A 25,696-nucleotide genomic window follows, 5' to 3' on the forward strand; every position below is an offset into this window, starting at 1 on the left:
AGCTTTAGTTGTAAGTTTTTGGACTTTGTCAGGAAACTAGATTACCTGGGGAAAACATACACATGCACAGAAAGAACATGCAAATGTGCAGACAAGCCAGAAAGCCCAACCCGGACTCAAACCAGGGACTTACTTGCTTTGGGACTTGAATTTTACAAAATGTCATTCAATTCAATTATAGTTTTATAGTGCCAAAGACAATGCAGTAATTCCAAGGCACCTTCACAGAGAAAAACCCAGCAACAAGTTTGAGAGAGAGAGAGAGAGAGAGAGAGAGAGAGAGAGAGAGAGAGAGAGAGAGAGAGAGAGAGAGAGAGCACAGGTTACAGGGGAGAGAATGCACAGACTCCAGGAGAGAGACAAATGTAAGTGACATGTAATCGTGAAACATGGAGAGTGACAAAGGAAAGAAGCTCAGGGTAGTAAAGCTCTTCCAGTGGCCTGATCCAGCCCTTACTGTAAGCCAAAGGGAAAACTTTTAAGTCAAACCTTGAAAGTTGACACAGTGTTGGCCTCCCTAACTAAAACAACATATTGAGTGCTATTTCAATCTTATGATTCCGTTGTTGGTAGATATGAGTGACAAATATATTTTTAATCTAAAGATATTGGTAAATATATTTATGTTTTCACCTCCGTTGCCTACCATGTTTTTAAGTAATTAATTTCAACTACAGTAGTAATAGCTGTAGTATTGTTTGAACATAAGAAGAAACATAAGGACCCTGTGTTGGTTCCAATACTACAACTATATTACTACTGAAAATTAAATGAATTACTAAAATGTATATAATTTTATAATACATATTATATATAATACATATAATTATGTAACCGGTTTTCTGTTGTATTCTTTATTAAAACCATCTTTTTTTCCAAACTGTTTATATGTGGGAGATTGGGTGGGATCCATGAAAACGAGCGTCGTGTTGGAGGTCACGCGTTTTCCGTTTGCCGCCCAAATGAGCTCTGGGTCTTGTAGTCCTGCACGCGGCAGGACGCTTTGCAGCGGGAGCGGGTTTGAACTACACCGCCCTCACGGCTCTGCGCAGCCGCAGTAAGCGCACGATGAGGGGCGATAAGGCGCATCCCGAATGACTGTTGGCCCCCTGGTTTGTCGACGGCAACGTGAGGAGATAAACATTATCCCGGTAACGGATTCGTCCTCGCTTTACGGTCCAACGGCGACTCGTTAGCTCCGATGGTCGCGTGTCTGCGGGTTAAATGAAATGAAGCTGCAGGCGTGAGACAGAAAGATTCACTCCGCTCCCGCATGACTACTAAAACTGCTCCACAACACGCTTTAGCCGCTATCGGTGTGACACTCCACAACTCCACGGAGCCACACCGAGCGAGGGAAAGTGGAGACATTGTGTTTACGAGTTACTTAGAAAAACGGGATTGTCTTCATAACAGGCGTGCGAATTAATGAGTAGTGGAATGTCTGTGGAGTACTGCTGCTTCAGCTGTAACTAACATTACTGGTTTACTTTAGCCTGCGAAGTAATTGAGGACGAGGAATGTTTAAAAAAAAAAAAAACTAATGTGAAAATAACAGTGTTTTTCTCATTTTGCCAGGAAAGAGCTGTGGCTTCAAGATGGCAGGTTTGTCACCCAAAACAAATATTCCTCTCTCTCTCTCTCTCTCTCTCTCTCCCTCTCCCTCTCCCTCTCCCTCTCCCTCTCCCTCTCCCTCCAGTGTGTGATCTTAAAAAGTAGACTGATGGTGACTTTTTGTTTTCTGTGTCAGAGCGTGTCAACAACTTCCCTCCCCTGCCCCAGTTTCTGAAAATAAAGCCCTGCTTCTACCAGAACATTGAAGAAGAGATTCCTGCACCTCATCAGCAGTTGATGCGCAGAATTTACACCCTTTGGATGAGTAAGCGCCTTCAGGATCAGATTCTGAACTTTCAGGCTTTTTTCCCACTTGTTTATTTCACTTTTCTTGAGGAAGCGGAACACAGATCACTCACTGCCAGAGAAAATCACTCACTTCCTGTCTTACCCCCCCCCCCCCCCCTTCCCCCAATCTGCAGTGTATGCAGGAACACTGTTGGCCAATGTCATCTCATGTATCGCTTGGTGGGCTGGGGGCGGTAATGCCATAAACTTTGGCTTCTCCTTGCTGTGGCTTATCCTCTTCACGCCTGCCAGTTACACCTGCTGGTTCCGGCCGCTCTACAAAGCTTTCAGGTTTGTGTTGCATTTCATGTATCTCATGAACCCTGTCATTTATTAATGACGTCTGATGATTTAGAATGTGCAAAACCATCCACAAACCCTCTGTTGGGGTCATTTTTACATGTGACGCACAACAATTCAACACGCGAAAACATGCAGAGATGCATACTTTCATGCCGAACTGTTTACACAACAATGCATTTTCGAGTTGGGAAAAGTCCTCCAAGTTAAAGATTTGTCATACCAGTGAAGTTGTGAGCGATGGAGCAGAAAGCCTTTCTCCTGCTGTGGCTTTGGAAGAGTTTTAAAACAGATGCTACAAACAAATATGGGAATGACTAAAAAGCTGCCAATGAATTTAATATGAGAATGAAAGGGGTTGTTTTGCAATATGCATTCTTACTAGCAGGGATCCAATGTAATAATTTATTGAAGGTTATATGAGTCAGAAGGCGGATTTTAAGGCCTAACCTCAATAGTATTGTGAGCTCCACAAAGAAATCAGTACAGGTGTTATACGATACCGTCGGCGGTGTTCTGGATCGTACAGTTGTCTCATGTTCACCTGGGTAGAAGAAACGAACCCTCTGGTTGATGCTTGTCTGAAAACCGTGAACAGAGGATTCCTGAGTCTGAACTATAAACAAAATGCAAACTATTTTGACATTTCCGTGTGAATGAAACTTCCCAGTTTTAATTCTTACGTCTATGTTTTATTCCAGCGTACATTAAATACACCCAGCACAGGTTGCCGGTCTGTCACAAGGCTTTGCAATCATATAGCCAGAGTCATAGTGATAAGTCTCAGAAATTGTGCAGTCATTAATATTCATAAAGAAAATAAGCACTGATTTGTGGTCTATCTTCATGTAGTGAAGCAGGCGGCTGTATCTCCATGTAAGCTTTTCCCCTGCATTGTATAACTGCTTATTTAAAGTTAATATTGGTCGTTACATGTAATAGTTGTCATTTTAATTGGACTTTAATAGGATTTAATTTCATTAGCACAGAAATGATTACTGTGTCTCTCTCTTTATTTTAACTTGTCCCTGTAATGTTTGCTGAGAATATTTTTAGCTTAGAGGAGTGCATCACGTTTCATTCGGATGTTGACTATGAGGAGGATGATAAGACGTAGAACAAAAATAGAACAACACCAGGCTTGTTTTTCTTTTCAACTCTAAGACTCTTTGTGTTTTGTTTCTTTTTCCCTGCTTGTTTTTTTTTTTCTCCTTCGTAGGGCTGACAGCTCATTCAACTTCATGGCTTTCTTCTTCATTTTCTTCGTCCAGTGTGTCTTGTGCTTTATCCAAGCTTTGGGCATCAGTGGTTGGGGAACATGGTAAGTTAAATGAAAAAACAGATTTGAGTGCTTTTTCCACTTTGATCCCAAACTGGTTATGAAAAGGTCTCAAGTCAAATGATCTGATCATGTCAGCAAAAAAAAATAAAAAATAAAAGATTCTTTCTACCAGACACTTTCATTTAAATGATCAACTGATGAACAGGAGATAGATGCTATAGTAACATAAAACCACTGAGTAGATGGAAGTGTTCCATTTTATGCATTCATGGTCACTTGTCTGTTGCTGAGCTGCAGCTTGTTTGGTGCTGAAGGTTGTATGTCCAACAGATCACACTCATTTTCATTCGACATTATCATGGTTTTGTTCAAGCAGCGCAAAAAGCTGCAGGTTTTAATCATGTGAACTCAGAGCTAACGCCATCTTCACACTGTGCATCACATTCTTACTATAACTCACACGACATTGTTTCTGAAGGGAGGTTTCTAAAACGGTTGCGTAAAATTACTGGTGTTTTTTTTTTCCCGGTGCAACATGAGGCATGTATCGCACCCGGTCAAATTGCATTTTCTTTAGGGTTTTTATGGTTTTTATTTATGTATATTAAATTTCAAGAGGAGTGTACCTAACATTCAGTTATCAAAAATACACTTATGATAATATGACTGTTTAAGTCAAGCCATTTAGAATCATCACCCAAATTCTGGGATTCATCTTACATGTTGAAGCTTGGTAATTTTAAAATTTCATACAAGCAACATATTACATTATTGACTTAAAAGACAGAATTTTATTTAATTTTTTTTTTATAATTGCTTAACTAATGCTCGGAACATTATTTGGCAGCAGGACAGACCTGTGACTCGGTATTAAACACCATCTCGGTGTGCATTTTAGAAAACACAGGAAAAAACACACACATTCACCAGAGAGCGACTGCTGAAAAAGTGCAAGTGAGAATGGAATAAGGCCTCTCTGTCAAAACTACAAATGTAAGTCTCATCAGTAACCAAAGAGCATTTGGAATGAGGAACTTTTACAGCTCAATAATTACATTACTCCCATCCCACCTTTTTTCAAATGAGATTAAATCCACAATTAAAATCTTTAAGTTTCAACAGGTACTGTGTATTTGTGTGATTTTCAAATGAATCCCAGGTTTTAAATGATCCTTGCAATCTGTTTTTAATCGTATTCCATAAACGTTGTACAATGTGTGACGATAATGAATCAAGTTTTGCTTGTTTTCCCACTGCATTTGATTTCTCACTGCTAAATGGCTCACTGGTAAATTCGGGTTGCATCAATCCTGAATCCACCTGCATCTTGTCTGATCCACTAACCCGTACTACTCCCATCTCACCCTCACCAACACATGCAAGCGGCTGGATTGCCACAGTGACGTTTTTCTCCACAAATTTGGGCTCCGCTATAGTGATGCTTATCACCACTCTGCTCTTCACTCTGGTGACTACCTTAATGGCGGTGGTTCTCCTTCGGGTGAGTGAACACTCCAGCCGAAAACACGGCACTAACGATTTATTTAAAAAAAAAAATTTTTAACTTTACATTTTCACCAACACCCTGACAAGCGCGCCAATGCTTCACGTCCGCTTCCTTGTCGCCAGGTGCACCGACTGTACCGAGGCGGTGGGGGCAGCATGCAGCGTGCCCAGGAGGAGTGGAGCACCGGGTTGTGGAAGAGTGCGCCGGTGAGGGACGCCGGGTTCAACGCCGTTTCCCAGACAGCCCAAGGCCCGAGTTTGCCCCAGTACCCCGCGGCGGTGCCAAGCTACCCGGACAACAGTCAGTGGTGATCGGCTAGGACTCGCCTGTAGAGGGCGACAGGTGACTGGCATGAGAAAGCACTTGAGAAACACCAGTTCACATCAGATCACCTTTACATTGAGTTGGTGTGCATTTTTTTCTTTTTTGAGAAGAGGAGAAAATAGTGATTTAAAAACAACAAACATTTTTATTAAATAGTTTTATCACCAAAGCTCAATAATGTCCTTCACTTCTGGTGGAAGGTCATCCTACGAATACATTTGCCATTCCATATAACAGTTGTTTACATATCTATGGTTAAAGTTAAAGCTACAAAACTGTTTATGCTCCGACATGATTCTTTTCTTACTGAAGGTCAGTTTGTAAACAAACAGAGTGAGAACCAATGTAGAAGCTCAGAGTGAAGGATGTGTGCCTTATGGACCCTTTATAATGTGTGTTGCCAGAGCTGCATGAAATGAGTTGTACTATGCTGAAAACCACCAAACAAACCGGGTTTTTCATTTTTGTTCTTATGCAACAAGAGAGTACACTACCTGCACGTTTTTGTAGCTGGTTCAATTCTTTCTGTGTGTTTTACGTGTACTGGAAGGACTTAAGATAGGTTTTTTTTAAAATATATATATATATATATATACTTTATGCTCGCTAGCTTCACGCTCGTTTGTGATTCCCTGGAAATGCGCCTTACTGCAGTGTGCAGATATTGCATGAGGAGTGTCTTGCTTGACGTTTGCCTTAACAAATGCTGCATTTTTTTTTTTTTTTTCTTGGTAAAACTGGACTAATGCTTCAGTGAAGCAACTTTGCTGTGTGGATCCTCACAAAGCACTAAAGTGCCAAAACACTTAGCTTATTTCCATTATTTCGATAACGGTGAAGTCACACCAAAGCTGACATTATGTTGTACTTTTCTTTCAGTATTTCTCAGTTTCTGTTGCTCTTAAGTTACACTGTTTGCAAACAGTCTTCAACGCCTCGCCGTGAAAACACCTTGTCTGCCTGCGACGTCCATGCTACAGTGGCGTTTATGTTCCTCCAGATATAATGAATTTACTAACTAACCCTTTTGCCTAATGCATGCACTCTATTGTTGAAGTGGCACTTAATGAGGTTCTCTTGTTTCACTCAAGCTCGCCTAACGTGACGGGCGGACGCAGGCTCTAGTTCATACCCCGCACATCGACGTGCCAAAGGAGCGTTTAAATCCAATCGATATAAGATATTACTGATTTCCTGTCATTCCAGCAAACTTGCTCCAAGCAGTCTTATTTAAAAGCGGGTTGAGTGACTTTTTATGCAGGTAGTAATGTAGTAGATGTTGTGATCCTTTCAAAGTGAAGTGAAAGCCTCTGCTAAGAAAAGAAAAAAAAGAAGTTGCCTGCCTGGATTGAGTTTTCTTTCTTTTCTCCTTATTAAAGTGTCCTTCATGGCTAACTGCCAAATATATTCCTTCTGCTATTTGACTGAATAGAAAGAAATGGATACGTTAAAAGTCAAATTGCAACATTTCAATAAATATCCTTCTTCACACGACTGTCCAATTCTTTTGTTCAGAAATTTTACAATCCATCATATATATGAGCCAGAACAATGGACTGGCGGCTATTTCCTAGGAATCAATTACGTCAGCACAGCAGCTCTATCAGAACATGGGTAAATGTCAAGAGTTCCATATGCTACTGCTGTTAGAGGATGGGAGGCTGTTGTGCTTTAATTTTTCGAGAAGAAATCGTGTCAGGACAGGTGTTATGTAATAATTACAACCTGGCATGTGATAGCCGCAGGAGAGTTGAGGGGCACAGTGTGGTTGCAGCTCTGTGAGAGGGGGCACATCCTCCCACACTTCAGAAGACCCCTGCTTCATACAATACTTTGATCCATCAGCTTTTCAAACACGTTTCAACATTTAAAGTTGCCCTAACAACCACTTGGAGACCTGTCCACCATTCAGCCTACGTGTGGTCCAGCTGCCTCTTTTTTTGTTTTCTGCCTTGTAAGAGAAAAAGGCCTTTTTCCCTGCCTCCTTTTCAGCGTGGTATTGAAATATACCACGCTGAAAAGGATAAGCAAAGAGGTGCTGCTGTCATATTGATTTATTCAGAAATGTTTGAAGAAACTTTGTCGGACAGAAAAAGAAGAAGAAGAAAAAAAAAAAAAAGACAAGCCTGTGAGCAGGAGGCATAACTCTCAAGACAGACAATACTAAGAGTAGAAGCCTCATTAAATCCTGGGAGGAAAAACCGTGCTGACTAACAAGAGAGAGGGCTGCTACAGAATCTAAGACAACGATTTCTCAAAGTTACAAGCAGCTCGAATGCCTCCTGTGTATTTTTAGAAAAGTTAAACAGTCAGCACGTGGTATTAAAGCAAGACCAGGCAAATGTATAAATTAAATACAGTTCCTGACATCTGTTTTTTTTTGTTTTGTTTTTTTTACCCTGCACTGGTGAATAATTGAGCAGACCTGCTTCGACCCTTTCGTTTCAACACAATTTTGAGATGAAACATGACACTTCTCTAAGCACTTGTATAGAAAAGAAAAGAACTTCATACAATTTTATTCAACTCTAATAAACTGGTCTGAAATACCTGTAAAGCCGGAGAGTCTCGTTATCACTACACATAAACCACAAGTGTATCTGTGGAGAACAAAGTCACCAGCATCGCTCTCAGACGTGTTTCCCGGTGACGTGCGAGAAAGAGCAGCTCGTCACGGCCGACAGCTCCATGCACCTCAATTTACTTCCTCCCAACAGAAAAACTCCCAGAGTTTTTCCTTCACGATCATAACAGAGACGCATTCTCTAAAGATTGACAGCAAAATCGTTCTCCGAGCCGGTTTACTGCCGGATAGGTAAAGCCACACCCCGACAGTTCCCTGATATTTCCGTCTTAGAAAAACAGCAGCAATTTGAGCTGCACACTGAGAAATTGCACCGATTACTAGATCACATGATCACGTTTGTCTTTGTTAATGACTAATACCACCTATTGTGAGTGGGATTGATGTGTACACGTGCATTACTAAAAAGACTGAATACAATCCAAAAAATATACTTATTTCCCATAATTTAATTTGAAATGGAGAAAAAACATGTTAGATTTATTTACATTAACTTACATCAATCATGAAAATAAAGATTGTTTTATTTCCAAACCAAAAAGCATCACGATTTAAGTTTAACAATGCTTCATTCCTTTTAGGATACAGGTCATGACTAGAAACATCTGACCAAACAATATATAAAAAAAATAATAATTTGACGCCTGTATGTAGTTTATTTATTCCACACCCTCCATAACGTAAAGGAGCAATACAATTTATTAATGAATCACTAACTAAATACTGGAGGGATACTCTGAAGGGTGACTGTTGAATTCAAATGAAATGTGCTTGGAAATCAGAACTCAAAATACTCCTCGTTCATTATTGGTGATATTATTTACACTTGTTACAACACATCATGAATATTAGGTGAAAAAATAAATAGAAAAAAACCCAAAACATACTGGCTGTACATAATATTTTACACTAATCATATTCACAATTCATACAAAAAAATATATATTTCTACAAAAACGAGATCTAACAGTTTCCTTGAGAACATCAGCTGCCAGGTAAGTGTATGGAAATTATAGACTGTGTAGAAAATTGGCGAGGAGAAATAAGACCCCAATCAAACCATTTTAAATGTGAAAACAGTTTTTGAGCAAAATCCCAGCAGAAGTACACCTACAGGAGGATAATGAGTGCACTGACATTGACCTTGGATTAAATTGTATACCTCAGCAAGAGTCAAATCTCCGACTCATCATTTATGTATCCCAGACCGTCCAGACTTGAAATGTTGGCCATCGGTGTGAAGTGGTGCTCCCCGTTCCCTTTGAAGTCAACAGCAGTGTGATTATTATTGGCACTGCAAGGTCTCCCCGACTCGGGCCCCAGGAGCTTGATCTCTGAAGTTCTGTTTGGGATGTGAGTGTACTCGGCTGACTGCCTCTTCGACTCGCTTGAGCCGGAGCTCTGCGCAAACTTGAAACACTCCAAACGCCCTCGATACAAGATCCAGAAAACCACCCCCATCAGAGCCAGGCAGAGGAGCGACAGCAGAGCCACAGCCACCTCCAGGCGCGCTACCTTGCCAGCGTCGCTTTGATTCTCAGGGGGCGGCGGGTCCGGAATCTCCGGCCCTGGTGCGGCTGTATTCAGATTGTGAACAGAGTCGGGGGAATTTGTCACCTTGGTGCCGGGAGTGGGGCTGCCTCCGGAGTAGAGCTGTAAATGATAGGCTGCCACAGTCCTGTTATACGCTCTGCCGTTTATCTGCTCCACGGAGACACACACATAGAGGCCCACATCTGATTCAGAGGCCCCCATGATGAGGAGGCCTCCGCTGTAGATGTAGTATTTGTCGTTGGAGTGCAGCGTCTGGTCGGAGAAGCGCCAGTAGACTTGTGCCAAGTTGGAGTGAGGTTGGCAAAGCAAGTGGATATTGTTTTTCGGGACCAGTGTGAAGTCGACAGCTGCTACTGGGGCTAAAAAGACAAAGAAATACATAGTTAATCCAACCGCATGCTTATTAAACCGACTTAATTTGTAATATTTAAGTCTCCTTGTAATGTATTGGGCAGAGTGCAAATCAACACACCTGGAGAAGGACACTGCGCCACATCCCCCTCCTTCAGGCTCTGTATTGCCTTGTTCGGAGAGGAAGACAAGCTGCTGACGGTTGAGCACAGCTCACTGGACAAGTCCCAGGCACAGTACGGATCCCTGGCCAGGACGCAGTCCACACAAGTCTCGTGGCGGCTGCAGTTAGCGACCGCCATTTGGACCGCACCAAACTCCGAACCGGCATACAGTTGACCCTGTGATGGCACGAGGAACGAAAACCTTCATCACTAAAGTCTCCTTCAATGAAACACTCAATGGAATAAAATTACACACTGGTGTGATTCGTATTTATGGTGAGAGCAGAGGAGTTTGTCATTTTTTCAAAGGAAATTATATATATATATATACATACATATATATATATATATATATATATATGGTATTTAAAGGAAAAAGTTATCACATGAAAACATGCATCTAAAATTTTATACAATTTAAAAGCAATGAGGAAAATTACAATGATCAAACAAACTCCAGTGTAAATCTACGCATGCCGCACGGTTCACTAATAAGACCTGACATTTCAATCCAATATGCTTCCTGCAGTGCGTTTTATTCTCCACAAATTCTAACATTGTCAACTCAGAAAATCTCCAGGAGTCTCTACTTAACTAAGTTTTAAATGACACTTAGCAATAATATACATTATTGTGGAAAAACAGGAAGCCAGTCAAGAAATATAACTGAACACACCGTCCCTCGATTATACATCATTTTTAAGAATCATCATTTAAGAATAATGAACTATATTAGTATGTTGTCTTTTTTATTTCACATTTTCAATGCGGCTGTTTTTATCCATATGCTGCTGTGCCAAGGAAAGTTGTCAAACCAAATATCAATGTACAGAAAAGTACAATCAATGACAACAACAAAAAAAATCTTTCCTTCATCTGAGATGATAATGAGCCATCCAGTCCTACAATGAGCTTGTCTTTATGACTGACCTTGCTGGTAGAGAGGCGTAGGATGCTGACTGCCTCCGGGTTTTCGAAAACCTGAAGCTCCTCAATGATGAACATCTGCCCGTCGTAGTTAACAGCTTTCTGAATAAAGCCATTTTCTGTTATGGAGATTAAAAAAAATAGACAAAACATATATCAGTTTATATGCTTGGATAAACCTGCCATCACTCATATAAAATGTATTTTCATTTTTGTCTGCTGCTGCTTTAAAGGTGCAGTATGCAGGGTTTAAGCCATCCTCAGTTCTGCTCTGGGTGGCAGCAATGAGTCACTGTTCATAAGTGTCAGTTGACAAACTTTCCATATTTAAATTTTTGTTTTAAAAAGTGTCACAATCTGGTTCTTCTTCTGTTTTTGCAGTGGAATGTGAAAGAGTGGTACCTGAAATTAAGTGAGTATTTCTACCAAACGGGTTAAGACATTGTTTAATTTTACTTTACATGATACGCTTTCCAAAAACATAAAAAATGGCAGGAGGGAATACAACCCCCCTCAAAAAAATTAAGCTTTGGGAACTTTCAAGGTTCAAGTTTTATGAGACCAAACATTTGTTTGGTTCAAAGTTGTTGTATTAATCGTAAGACTTACCCGTGCCAATAAACATGACACTATATTTCTGTCCATCCAGAGCCAATACGCTGTCCACAACAATCCGAGTCAGCAAGGCTCCTTTCTTCACCAGCAGCGGCCCCTCGGTCAGCGGACGAACAGCCTCGTCCATCAGGGGGCGGTCCCTGATGAACTGGAGGGTTTTGTCTGGGAGGTCCAACGAACGATTCATCCCCATTTTACGTGCCACATTATTGATGCACTGAAAGTACACAGCAATTTATGCATTCATGTAAGTCACTAGTACACACTGCTGTGCTGAAGTCACACAAGCAGGTATATTACGCATATATGTAATGGTTCTTTTTTTTTTTAAATTAATGCAGTCATGGAACATTTATACGTCGAAAATGGCTCTATAGGAAGAGGCTGAAATTTGTGATTGTGATTTACAAGATGTCTGTTAATGCTTACCAAACCTTGCAAAATATTGAAGAAAAAAAAAAAGGTTAATTTAAAATGCTTCTTTTCTGTTTGCCATTGTATAAGTTAATTATATTCATCAGGTTCACTTTGACTCTTTGAACTCACCGCTCCTGGTCTGGGGACTGGCACCTCACCAGTGTACATCACCCACTTTACATGGGACGTTTCCACGGCGACTGGCGTTTTAAACTTTCCCTCGTTGAAAATATCTCTAATGGCAGACACTCTGTAAGCACACACTGCAGACACCTGGGACAAGCTCCTGGAAAAAAAACAAAAAAAACACACTGCATCAATCACTCCATTGCTTGATTACTTTGTTTAAAGGATGGGATAAGTCTACAATAATTCATAAGTGAAACGATATGGAATACAAGATGACTGGAAATTGTTTATTCTACTTTTTTTTTTTTTTTAATCAAACATTTATAGAAAAATGCATTTTTTGTTCAATATACTTATAATGCACAAACGTGGTGGTTTGAGGGATATTTAGATTCTTCGGTTATTTGTCAAAGCTGAATACTCAGGATTCGGGCCGCATTTTCCAGAGTCACTCCCAAACCACGAGCCAACACGCCACAGGAATTGGTAGTAAACACTTACGACTGCGGAGTGAAGACGGCGTAGAAGACGCTCTTCCTCCAGTCCTTGTGCTTCAGCAGGAAGACATCCTGGACAATGGGGGGCAGGCTGGGTTCAGGGAGTGGACAATCCAAACGTGCTTTCAGGAACGACGTCCACTTCCTCTGCAGTGTCCGCTGCCCGCCCATATCGCCCTAAACACAGAGAGACAGTGTGATGTGCACATTTTCCTTTAAAACCAGCAGAAGTGATTGCCAATGCAACACAGGATAAACGCCTCTGTCAACCTGTTTGTTTTTTTTGGTCTTTATTAGACAGACATACCTTGCAGACACGGGCCACTCGTGATACAGCAACTTTGCTGTAGAAGTCGTACTCCATGGCATTTTCACTGAAGAACAAGTACACCTTATCATCGTCGCCATCCGGACTGTCAAAACTCTCACCCACAAAGTCCATGTAGACGAAATTGGGCTCTGAAATCATGATGGAAATAAGCACAGGGGGAGGAAAAAAAAAAGAAGAAGAAGAAGTTTGAAACGTATCTACAAAAGCGTCATGTATTAATCGTTGCACTGGGCATTACATAATGTGGATCTTCAAAAGTGTGGTTTTGGCAGGAGGGAAACTCACCACTGAGCCAGGAGCTTTTGAACTCCGTGCGGAGAGCCAAGTTTGAGCTGCGCAGAACCACGGGCTCCGAGCCCAAGAAGTTGATGGATGTTGCAGAATACAGGTCATTTCCTGTTGGACAGGAACGCCAAATAAAAATAAATTCCTGGAAATCCATTATTCACAGGGAGTTGGAACAACATGGCGTTAATGAGCCTCCTAATGAAATAAAAGTCACTGGCGTATTGCCTCATTAGTGCTCAGGCGGCATTACCAACAATATCAGCTGACACTTGCGAGGTATTTATTATTTGGATCTTATGGTACGTCAGCTCAGCAGACGGTTATCGGGGGGGTTTCTTTATATCCGCTCACTCTGAACATAGAACAGCATTTTGCCGTCCGTGCCCTTCGGCGGTGAAAAAGTGAAACACTCACCAACCATGAGGGAGGAGTATCTCTGAAAGGGATCAAAAGGACACTTCCCTTTTCCCTCCTCTGGCTTTCCCTGCAGCCTCAGCTGTCCGTTAGAAAATGTCTGTCGGAAACAAAAAGAGCGACGGTGGAAAGAAGAACTGGTTAAGAAGGGGAAGGAAAAGGAAACTTTTTTTTATTTATTTAGATATCACACTTTGTTGAACCAAAATCTACATTTGATTAATAATTCACTGACTTTTCAACTGTTGGAGTAAACCAGGGTGTTTATATGTAAAGCCAAACTATCTCTCAGAAGCTCGTATCGCACGTGAATTAAATCCTTTAATGTGAACATTACCGTCATATATTTATGTTGTATAGTTGCTTTGTTGTTCTGCAGTTTTATATACATCGCTGAGCCATAACATTATGACTACTAACTGACTAGGTGACGTGAGTACCACTGATTATCTCTGTATCGTGGCACCAGGATGGGACACATGAACAAGCGAGTGAACATTTTGTCCACTCCAAGAAAAAAAAGGGTCACATGTGAGGATTTGAGCGGGTTGGTCTGATCCAATAGATGAGCTGCTGGAGATCGAACCGCTGCAGAAGCAAAGCATCACTGCTGTTTGAGCAAAAGTGTGTTTCTACACATTGTCAGGTTCTTTATGAGGTGATGGTTTAAAACTTTTTGATTAAGAAAATGTTACTAATGAGATGCTTGTGGAGGAAATATCTTCTTTGTAGTACAAGAAAAAGGACGCCAGTGAGGAAAATTATATTTAGCCCGCTGAAAGATAAAACCCTTGTAGAGTAATTCCCAACCTGAGGTCCAGAACCCTCTTGGGTGGGACGCTAGAAATCACCGGGGTGTCGAGGTGTTGCTGACTGATAATGGAAAGCATAAATAGACTATTTCTACAATCTTGAGCAAACCTGCTAAATTACACTTTGACTTTATTTTTAAGGCTCCTGCTTTTGTTTGCTGGAGAGAGTGGTCCTGTCCATGTGATCGACGAGGATTCCATCCATTGCTTCTTATTTTTAAGAATGTCAAAATATGCCTGCAGCTTATCCATTGAGGAAGAACTCTGATGTTCTAAAGTCTTAAGTACAACATGAAAACCACAATGACGTGCGCTGCAGTCCAACAATTCATGTACTTGTAGCTCTTGTGAAATGAGCAACAAAGCGCAGTACGAGCTTTATCAGTAAATCACAAAGTGTAACTCGTCTCTGACGGCTATAAAAGATTGATGTTTTCAGCAGAAACCAAAGGTCTTGGGGTTAAGGGGCTGAAGAAGACGAAGGGAGTTGGAAGGTTTTAAGGGATGAACTGACGCAATCTTTAATGTTTAGTCTTTTCATGTGGTTTGTCGACAGTAACACCGTCACAAGACAACATCAGTCCCTTTTCCTTTCATTAGATGAATTAGGACACAACGTCACACGACTCAAGTGATTGGAGAAATGAAACATTTCCTCACCATATAGTCGCAGGTCGGGCTGAAAGCATTTGTGCCGCACACATACATTGTCGTGTCATTCACTCTGTGCAGGGTTCGGATGTAGTTGCGGCATTCCACCTGTAACAGGACCCAGCAGAGAGGGAGAGCGCCAAGGTCAGAGCTGTGTTAGTTCAGCCGCAAAAACACAAACATGCCACATACATACGGCGGCTGCACCGGCTGCCCAGAGTGGAGCTGATGGCCAAAAGGTCACGGCCGTGTACAAACACTTTCTGCTCATGCCTTTATTTGGATATATAGTTCAGCGCAGAGCGCTTCAAAGGGAACCCTTTGTAAAGACTTGAAAAGAAGAAACACACTTCCATATAAATGATTTACAAACGTGAGAGATAAAGTGGACAGAGGGAGGGAATAAACCGCTTTCAATCAGCGGTCATCCTTTTAGGCTGCATCCATGCCCCACAAGTAGAGGTGAGCACATGCACAGGCGGTTTTGAGAGACAATAAACAAACCTCAGAGTGTTTTCCCTTGTACGTGCACTCCCTCTGCTTCTCCTCGGTGACTCGCCAATACACCTGCAGCAACAGGAGGAAAGTGTCTTGTCAAAGCATGCAGAAATGGTGTCGCAATCTCACAGCGGTGGCACGTTTGCTCTCCCACGCTTTATCGTTTACGTGGGATGGCGCATTTAGAAAAGGCGGCATCTCTTATCCAGGTCATGTCCTCACTTATGACTGTTAGATGTGCGACAACAACTGTGAGCGAGACGCCACTGACTGACCGCCGAGTAGAAGAGAACCATTATTCATTCAAATTCTACATGCAAATGCGCACGAGTGTGGAGTGGAGAGAACTGCTGAACGGGCAGATGATGTGAAGGAAAGTAGTGTCCATACTGCAGTGTGATGTTGGGCCAGCTGCCAGACGGAAGAGATGCAGAGCCTCGACTCAAGCAGGTGTACAGGAAGAGGCAACACCAGTTTGCAATGTGACTCAGTTTCCCAGGCTTAAATGGTTGTTCTGTTCAAAATTGATATTATACAATTAAGCAGAAAAAAAAAATTGGAAAGAAAAATTACACTGAAATCGCAAAATTAAAAACCAGTTTTGTTAGACTGTGTATTTAATTTTTTTTAGAATCAAGCTAAAAAAAAACAATATTATATATTGTTTCTTTGGACTTATGTTATGTTTTATTATAACCTAGATATTGTATCATTTGCTATAATTGTTCTTGACTTTATGAATTAAACGTTCACCAACATAATCATATAGTAACATATCCAATATAAACAAGTATCACAACCACCAGTTGTTCTCTGCTTGTGAGCAGATAAACCTGAGTGTTTATTAATGAATTAAAATGAGAGACTTAAAGACATTGACTTCTTTATGCACATGATTGTGTTTTTCCATTCAGTGTTTTCCTGCACAATACAGGAATATTTCACTGCTCGGATGAGACCTATTTATTTTATCATTAAAAGTTAACAAATATTGTTTGAACATAATGAAAGTGACACTAGTTTATGTATTTTGTATGTTGTTTTGTAAACGCTCACGTCTCTCCAGACTGCTGTGTGGTAAGAGCATCAAACTGAAGAAGTGTCCGACCTGCGCAATTTGTATAGATTATATTCCAAAGACATATTTTCATCGTCTTACTGCAGCTTTTCTAACAGAGATGTTGTTGATGTCCAGAGCATAGATGGCCTCTCTTGCTCCAAGCAGCAACACCCCCATTTCATCTCTCATCAGCATAGTGGAGTAGTTGAAGATCCCTTCTTCTCTGAACAACTTTAGTTCGTCTGCACAGAAAAAAAAATTAATCTGCATTTTAAAAACTGTGCTTTGCTTTATTTTCCTTCTACATTTTAGCTGCTTCAAATACTTGAAAGTTAGAACATGCTGCCACAGCAAAAAAAAAAAAAAAGCCAAATGCAAATTCATTGAAACTTAAACAAGTTGGTAAAGTTGCACCACTAAGTCATATACCGTTGCTGAAATATTTAAGTGCATAGATAAGTAAAAATGCAGCACTGGAAAGTATGAGTGGGGAGGAGTGGCGACTTACTCTGGTAGGGGACGGTGTTTCGTGGGACACAATAGTGAGTATCGACCTTGCTCAAGCAAACATAAAGCATCAATCCATAGACGATGCTCAGGGCTGGGAAAAGAGACATGGCTCTGAGTCCGAGTTTGTACAAGTGTGGAAGAGCTGCGCAGTCCAGCTCTGCCACCAAAGCACCCAATCAGAGACAGAACATGGTCCGAGGCCTCCGTCCAGATGTTGGTACACCGCGGTGAGTTCACTGTCCTGAACATGTGCCACTCCGGCACGAGTCGGGACTATTTTGGGAGACTCATTCAGGTGTTTGACGTCGACTGTGGAGTTCAGCTCGGCTTGCCTGGGCGCAGTTTGAAGTCGGTGTCCCGCGTGTTGGATATCTATGTCGGCGTGAGCCTCCAGCGCAGAGCTAATGAGCTGCCGGTCTCCTCTCTGGAAGGAGGAACAGGAGCCATACTGCCCGCCTAGTGCCGAGGAGCGCTGGAGAAGATCATTTTCACGGGAGAAAACCCCTGGAAAGAAAATGAAAGCATCGATGAGATAATCAAAGACATCCGTGAAATAGAAAGACTTACTTTGTTGCTGAGAATATGAAAAATGTGAAAATCTAAATTTGAAAACATCCCTTTGAAAAGTGGAAAGGGCGGCTATAGATGCCTCCTTCCCCCTCATTTATTTCCACCTTTTCTGTGGTGTGCTTGAGACTTCCTCTATAATTGTGATGCGGGACTGCACGCAGCGAGGCTAACTGCTTTTTAATAAGGAAGATGTGGATGTGAAGGTGTTAAGCACTGCTACCAACTGCTTCTCTCACTTTGTAATAACCTCATATGATTATATATCTACTGCCTTTCTGGGAACCTCCAAAGATGAACCTACCGAAGTAAAAGCCCGCAAGACTAAGAGAAACTGACAACTTAAAAAAGGAACATTTTGAACTTTGTCATGATAACTGTACAAAATAAATAAATACCAATTTGAAGATAAGTTAACAAGTTTTGGAATCTGACTCATTGTTAATGGTTATAAAGCAGGAGGTTAAAAGTGTGTAAAGTCTGTCCATAAACTACATATTAATACCAGCTAAAATGCCTTATACTGTGAGATATTATTGCAAATAATATCTCTGGATATATCTGGAGCGATCGCAGCCATTAGTGGGTGAACGCAGGTCACACCCCAGACCCATGTTTTTGGATTCAGGTTGAAATGTGTATTTGTACTCATTTTTTTTTACTTTACAGAAATTAAAAGGAAAACAAAGTTCAGCTGTTAAATCCTCTCCCCCCTAAACCCTACATTTCACCTGCTCCTGGACGCCTCCTTAAGATTTCTGGCGTCCCGAGAGGTCTGCCCCACGCTTTGAAAACTATGGTAATAAAGTGTGACAAAAACTTTAAATGAGAGTCTTTTCAAATATATGTGATTTTAAGGGAGGGGGTTTGATGCAATGAGAGGAAAAATGTGTCTCCAAAGGGAACTGCCGTAATTCTGTTTTTGTACTTTTATTCATTGGGGGCACCAACAACCTTTAACACATTAAAACCAGAATAACCAAAGCTGAAGAAGCAGAGGCTCTGACAGTGGTCTGAGTCTGAGAAATGGACAGTGCCACTAATTAAACTGTTCTGCTCGCCGAGTTGAGGAGAATAGCGGAGAAGTTTGTGCAACTGAGATTCGTGTAAGTACGACTTACTGCTTTGGCCATGGCAAGTCATAACAACACAGTTGACAAAGGAAACCGATGTGAAGTGAAAATCTGCCAGGCTTCCCACCAGCCCCCACTCTCTCTTCCTCCTCTGTATCTTCCTGTCCTCCTCCCTGATAAGAACCTGCTTCCTCTGGGCTCAGTGGGGTTCAAGCAGCAGAGGGGTATCAGTTCAGGTTTGGGCACGCATGCAGATCGCTAGAATACATTGCCTTCGTGCTCAAATCCCTACCCTGGGATTCATGCAGAATTGAGACTTGCCACTTTTTTTTTTTTTTTGGGACGTATTTCTTTCTGTTTTGACTAACTGAGCGACGCAGCTTCATTCAAAATTCATCAAGGCCTTTTTATCTCAGAATAACACACAAAACATACTTGAGAGTGTGCTCACAAGGTTAAAAAAAAAAAATAAAAAATTGTTCTTTTCTTTTTTTATGCACAGTGCACAAAAGCAGCAGCACCACACAGCTGCTTTGCAACCGTTGTTTAAGATTTGAGCTCGGCGAGGAATAGAAAATACAGCCGATTTCAGAGGGACGCATCCTTTGAAACACACCATCGGGTCCCTGCCTGGTTACAGAAACCAAAATGACAACATCTAAATTTTCCTCAAGAGACAGCAGGGCTCTCACTCCCCTGTGCATCTGAACAACCCGGCTTTTGAATGTGCGTTTTGCAGCTAACTGCCACGCTCCCACCTTGTTGTTACTTGACACAGTGGGACGAGCTGCTGCGTGTATGCGACTGCGCTTCTGTTGTCAGAATGGCTATGCCTCGCATACCTTTTCTCCTCCGGCTGTTTGGGGTGGGGGGGGGGGGGGGGGGGGGGGGGGGGACACACTACAGCAAAATGGAGTGACTGCCTGCCGGTTGTTTTTCACAACCCCTGATAGATAGTTCCAAGAAGTGAAGACATGCAGGTATGGGCTACGATAATAAATAAGCCTGCGGCAGTTGTCCCTCTTTTTACCTTGTTTTATTTTGAGCGAAAGTTACCAAAGTTAAAGGTAAAAATGTGAGCGGTACACAGATGACAAGAGTTTCTAGAAACGTTGATGCATTTTGCATTGTAAAACAACACAATACTAAAATTGGATTAATTTTCATTGAAAAATCTACACTTGTTAAGGTTATGCAAAAAATATATTAAATAAAATAATGTGCATTTGGAGTTTGCATAATTCCAATTATTCAATCGTTTTATTGGTCCTGTTCATTGGAGATCAAATTGTGTTGCACATGAGTTTCACACTTATGGACTATAAGATTATATATCACAAAGCACTACATAAAAGCTGGACTAAAGCGGCGGGTTTCAAGTTTGAACACACGCGAGCATCACGCCGCACGTATTGCAAATGTTTTGACAGGCTGGTGTGGACGTCAGTTGTCTTGTGCTCATAGGGGTTTGATGGTGATTCCAGAACAGCCAGTAGAACCTGCTCCTGGCCTTGTCATTAAAAGCACAACTGTGTTTTCTAATTCATAACCGATACGCTATTCTTGCATTGACTGCCATCCCCAAGCACTTTTTTTGTAAGTATTAATGATCGCCATTGTTTATGCAGACATAAAAACTCTGCATGCATTTACATACATTTCTGAAACGTTCAAACACTCTTCTTTTTGCTGCTTGTGTTCAAAGTCAGCCTGACATTTGAAGCATTTCCTCAGTGAAAACAGCATCCATAAAGTCTGTGCGAAGAAGATGCACTTTCTCCAAAAACCCGAGTGTGACTATATATTATAGAAAATATAGGTAAGTGCCTCTCTCCTGTACCAAACTAAATCCTTTGAAGGTTTGAACCCTGTGACTGTTGGTGGGTTTTCACTCATCAAACCGTGTGACATGAACGACTGGGGGTTCAAGATCTGCACATGAACTGGTTAAATATGCCGAAGAAGCCCTGCAGCAGTATCTCCAGACACTCCAACCACTTGAAACATGAGAATATTTATAGACTGTTTGGGAGCATCCACCGTATCTGCGCTACAATGCCAGAGGTTCTGAGTGTGTAGCTCCAAAGCTGTTTCTGAAACGTGCAGAGACACGCATGCTGTTGTCGTCCCCGTGAGTCATAACACCTCCCAAAAAAAAAAAAAAAAAAAAAAAACTGGCCAAAGAGTCACACAATTGGAGTGAGCACGAGCAATGCAGGCATAGTGCTCCATTTTGTTAGGGAACTACCTTGTGCCGAATGGGCGAGGCGTCCTCCGGCTGTAACTGATTTACCTGTGTGGATGACTAACCGCCCTACAGGTTTGATGGGCCTGTTTTTCAGTCCCAGGCTGGCCGGTTTACTGCCTGCCTGCTTCTCTGCTCGGCTCTTTGTCCGTCCGGCCTGCCAGTGTCACGTAAGCTGAGCCATCGACTGGCAAGCCAGCTGGTGAGCTGGCGGTGATACACTCTTCCATCACAGCAGCCTAAACAGGAAACCGGTTGTGCGAGGGTGTTCACCTTTGACACCCAGCGTGTCACACACTCTGTTTTGAAACATCTGACTGGAAAAAAAAAACCAACAAAAAAAAAACCACCCCAGTTCAGCACTGGGTGATATGTTCTGCAAGCTGTAAATGACTCAAACATTAAAATCAGGGGTGATGAGAGCAGCTTGCCACTTTTTTTTTGATGTGCAGGTGAATTAAAATGATGAACAAAATCTCAAGCAAGACGCCGCCTATATCAGCTTCCAGCCTGCTAAAACATGCACCATTAGTCATCAGACAACCAACATCAACAACGAGCACGGAACGACGCGAAAGCGTGACTGCCTATTGAGTAAAATCCTCTGCACGGACAAAATTGCACATCGTCAATGGGACAACTCTGCTGAAGTGTAGTTGCACTCTTCGATGTGCGTGTACACACAAAGAAACTCACAGGCACACCCAGGCAAGTCTCTGCAAGACCCGGGGCACAGAAAGAAAATATCAACACCCTCACATCTGTGCTCCGCACTCTACCTGTGTTGTGTGACAAGTTCATGACAGATGGGAACATCCCAGAGAAGAAAATGTTGGAAGATATTGAAAAGTAAAAAGAAAAAGAATGTTTGTTTACAGAGTCAGAGCAGGGGGCGGATCCAGGGAACTTTTAGGGGGGTGGACACCGGGGGGGTACCGAGAGGTAAACAATCATAAACTACCCCTTGTCACCATTCACAGGATTAGTGTGTACGTCTCAAAACCGTAACTTATAAACCATTTGGGATATCTTTAAAAAAATTAGCTTTTACTAGAAAGTAAAGAAATAGGGCTTCATGTCCATATATCTTATTATGTGAACCCCCAGAACATATTTGTCACATGGGCTTCTCAGTACTGTCAAAAAGAAGAAGGGAGCATTGAGAAAACTATCAATATAAAGATTATCAGAGATAAAAAGGGCAGAAGCACTGAAGACAGTTTTACAGATCACAGTTTTTTTATAAAAACCCAAACTTTGACGTCGCTATATTTAGGTAAGTAGAAATAAACTTTTTAGTTGTTCAGTAGCATTTTTTTTTTCCCACCGCCGTGCTTTTGATGGATACGCTTATTCTCATTGTAAAGAAGGTGCACGTGACTTCTTCACTTTCCACCATGAGCATTGATATCAGGTTGGACGTGTTCCGTTGTTTTTCATCTGCTTCTTCAGGCAACGTGTAAGAGTACAAGAACACATTGAGCAGCTCAGCTTTAAAAAAGGCACAGTACAAGAAAAACTACCACCACTATGCGGTAAGGTCAGTTTTGTAACATTTATAATGGCATCGTTTCATTTATTTATTTTTTTTAAACAACAAAAAAACAAAGAGAACTATCCTCAAAGTGAAATCAGACCTGAACTTTATCCTCACACTTCCTGCTGAAGCTTCAGTAGGTTTATTCAGAGGGACAGCTCCTGTTGGACAGTTTGGCGGGACAGTGAGAGCGTGATGAAGCTGAGATGGTTTGGTCATGTACGCAGGAGAAATAACGCCCATGTCGGGGGGGAAAGGACGCTGCAGGCGGAGCTGCCAGGCAAGAGGAGACGAGGAAGAAGGTTCATGGATCCAGTGAAGGAGGACATGAAGGACTGGTGTGAGGAAGATGATGATAAAAAAAATAAAATGCTAAGACAAGAATAAAAAGGTTATTCTAAAAAATTAAGAAGAACTTGGAGAATCCAGAATTGGTCTTTTGAAGAAGGAAGATGGTAAAGAAGACAAAATTCCCATTTTTCCATAAGTCAAAATTATGCTTTCCAATATTAAAAAAACAACAACAACAACAAAAAATAACAACCCCAGAATGACCACCAAATGATCTGACATTACATTTACAACACACAGCAGTTATAATACCAATTCCTGTTACAACAAAAGATACAATCAGCCAATGAAGTCAAAGAAATCTATGATCCACAACAAAAGACACAAACAATAATTAACCCTACACAAAAGGAACAAAGGTTACAAAGAGGGCTGTAACAACATATCTAAAGGTTTTTGTTGAAAAGGGATCCTCTGAATCAACACTGAGGCATAACTTCATTCCATGATGAACATTAAATATCTTCAGAACACGCAACAAAAGACAGCTTTCAAAGTACAGACCCACTCGCAGTCAGACTCTTGTTCTCTTTTCTATTTTTATCCAAAAGTGAGACGACAAAAAAAAAGAAACTCCAGCAGCCAGCCTTAATGATCACCTTATTGATCGTGTTTTTATCATTCACAGTCGTTCTTTCTCTTCAGGGGAGCGAAGCAGGAAAAGCACAAAGAAACTTCACTGCACTTTTATAATGATGAAAACTGAGAAGAACAATACATTCTCATACTGGAAAAGCAGCGACGCAAAATACACTTTTGGCTGGAAAAATTAGACCGCAAACATCAATCAAATAATGACTTCAGCAGGAAAAACGGCAGGTGTTTTTGAAGAAATGTGGCACAATAATGAAGAAGGTGGCAGACAGTCTGCCTCCATTAATGGATGTCAGACGGAATGCGATAAGATATTCTCGATCAATAATCGTATCCTCCCGGGAGTCAGTCCATTGACATACGTCTACTGTCGTGTTGCCTGAAGCCATTTCTCTGTACTCCTCGGGACTAGTGTACTTTTCATTGACTCATTTCGAAAAGGAGATTCGTTTTCCTGTGATCGGTTCATATGTCATATGTAGTGTGCATGATTTTCTCTGAGTACTTTGGTTTCCTCCCACACTCCAAAAAAACAACAACATGCATTTCATTCTAAATGGCGACTCTCAGTTTCTGTTAAGTGTGAATGTGTGTGTCTCTGTGGGCCCTGTGCAGAATGTAACCCTGCCCTCACAGTTCACACAGATTAGATCAACTCCCCGTGACAATACATTTGATAAGGTGGTATAAAGGATGGCTCTACCTCAAAATAAATCTATCTGAGTAAAACACACATTCTAAATTCCTGAAGTGTGATTTTAAACAGCTGCACTTACAATCTGACCAGCCTATCATGTTACAGACAAAACCATGACACTGGGTTTTTCTTCCTGCTGTGGTTTTCATGAGTCAACTCATCTCAGAGCGTTACTTTGCACACTAAAAGAAACACGTTTATTCAATTATGTCCACACCCAAATTGAAAAGTTTAAAGCATATTTTAAATGTGATAAATATGCACATACAAAAACCCATCTGGTCGTATCAAATATTCTAATATTTTTGGGAACTGTATGTTTTCCATGACTTATAAGCTGCAATTTTTAAACAGAGATATCTTAGTTTATCTGCAATAATAAATCAAAAGCATATGTCCCAAGTTAGGTTATTTGGAGAATTAACTTGCTCAAATCTTAAGACCACCAAGCGTAAGTGTATTTTCTGTTGGTGTGTGCAGCCTGCCTCCACTGAGCTGCAGACTGACAGCCAACATTGGGCAATCCCCTGAGTGGGTGCACTGACAGCACTTAGTACATGTCTGCACGCTCAGCCAGGCATCACACATATGAACTTATCGTGTGCTGTGACTCCTCAGCCACACGCCAACAACAGAAACCATCACCTTCATGTCAGTCTAATCTAGAATCTAATCTAAACTTCTTGGGGTTTTTTTATGGGTGGAAAAATAAAAATAAAAATCTATGTGATAATGAAAACATCAGTATTGGCACGTGTTTACGAGTGTTTTCCCCCGTCTTCATCCAGCAACACATTGGCTCCTGCGCGTCATTGAACCAGCGACCCTCCCAACTTTACGCGTCTCTCAGTGAAACACAACCCGCTGCTGTGCAAGTGTTTGTACACTACTGCTTAGTGTAGCTCCCAGCTGCTATTATTAGATTAGGATATCCTATAATCTTTAGATAAGTCAGTGAAATCACAGTGCGCTGTCGCTTGCGTCTCCACAGGTTGCCAATCCAATTCCCACGACGCAGCACGAGCGAGCGCGGGGCGTCAAAAACAACAAAAACAAAACACAACAATCTCCAGAAGAAGAAGAAGAAGAAAAATAAATACCGGACCCAAACAAGTAGTCAAAGTAAGTCACACAAAGGGCCGATGACAGCAGCACACTTACCGGTACACACGTGAGAAAGCTCCCGGGCTGCAGCGGGTCTCTCCGGTCCAGGATCCGCGCTTCACCTGCGAGGCTCCACATCTAATTCCTGCAGGGAGCGATAATCCAGCGGCTCTCAGCGGCAGGCAGCCTGGTCACGTGACCCGTGGTCCTACCTTTCTTTAAAAAACACTCACCTACTTTGCAGCCAATCAGATGTGGCAGGAAAAAAAACGTAAGTCACCAATGTAAAGCAGACAGGCAAAAACAAAAGCAAACCGACTGATTAATCATGTCTTGTGAATATTCCTCATAATAAAACTTACATACTTGGAATGTATTGTCCAACATTCAACATTTTAGCTGCAGGGATTG

General features: G+C 41.6%; 2 protein-coding genes across 5 annotated transcripts; one reads left to right on the forward strand and one right to left on the reverse strand.

The window, feature by feature from the left end:
* Positions 1 to 1,046: 1,046 nt before the first annotated feature.
* On the forward strand, positions 1,047 to 5,302 carry scamp4 (secretory carrier membrane protein 4; the record flags this gene model as incomplete). 3 transcript variants are annotated; one of them, XM_080473383.1, is made up of 7 exons in its annotated part: positions 1,047 to 1,151; positions 1,579 to 1,605; positions 1,751 to 1,879; positions 2,037 to 2,193; positions 3,422 to 3,523; positions 4,868 to 4,985; positions 5,114 to 5,302. In XM_080473383.1, exons 2-7 carry the CDS (start codon positions 1,599 to 1,601, stop codon positions 5,300 to 5,302), a joined length of 702 nt encoding a protein of 233 aa, XP_080329509.1. In that variant the 5' UTR covers positions 1,047 to 1,151; positions 1,579 to 1,598. The 3 variants fall into 3 exon arrangements, with proteins under 3 accessions (XP_080329509.1, XP_080329507.1, XP_080329508.1); XM_080473381.1 differs by having other exon boundaries at positions 1,067 to 1,151; positions 1,584 to 1,605; XM_080473382.1 differs by having other exon boundaries at positions 1,074 to 1,128.
* Positions 4,649 to 25,489, reverse strand: LOC308115705 (semaphorin-4E). Of its 2 annotated transcripts, XM_080473380.1 has the most exons (15): positions 25,343 to 25,489; positions 17,116 to 17,621; positions 16,707 to 16,849; positions 15,554 to 15,616; positions 15,059 to 15,157; positions 13,587 to 13,686; positions 13,170 to 13,280; positions 12,861 to 13,012; positions 12,558 to 12,730; positions 12,057 to 12,213; positions 11,505 to 11,727; positions 10,899 to 11,014; positions 9,926 to 10,145; positions 9,062 to 9,812; positions 4,649 to 5,317 (listed from the first exon to the last, which is right to left on the reverse strand). In XM_080473380.1, the coding sequence occupies exons 2-14, from the start codon at positions 17,222 to 17,224 to the stop codon at positions 9,073 to 9,075; spliced, it is 2,406 nt and encodes an 801-aa protein (XP_080329506.1). In that variant the 5' UTR covers positions 17,225 to 17,621; positions 25,343 to 25,489; the 3' UTR covers positions 4,649 to 5,317; positions 9,062 to 9,072. The 2 variants fall into 2 exon arrangements, with proteins under 2 accessions (XP_080329506.1, XP_080329505.1); XM_080473379.1 differs by lacking the exon at positions 4,649 to 5,317 and having other exon boundaries at positions 7,718 to 9,812.
* Between the last annotated feature and the right edge of the window lie 207 nt (positions 25,490 to 25,696).

This window comes from Lipophrys pholis, assembly GCF_963383615.2.
Source record: "Lipophrys pholis genome assembly, chromosome: 10".
In the NCBI taxonomy this organism is placed as follows: domain Eukaryota; kingdom Metazoa; phylum Chordata; class Actinopteri; order Blenniiformes; family Blenniidae; genus Lipophrys; species Lipophrys pholis.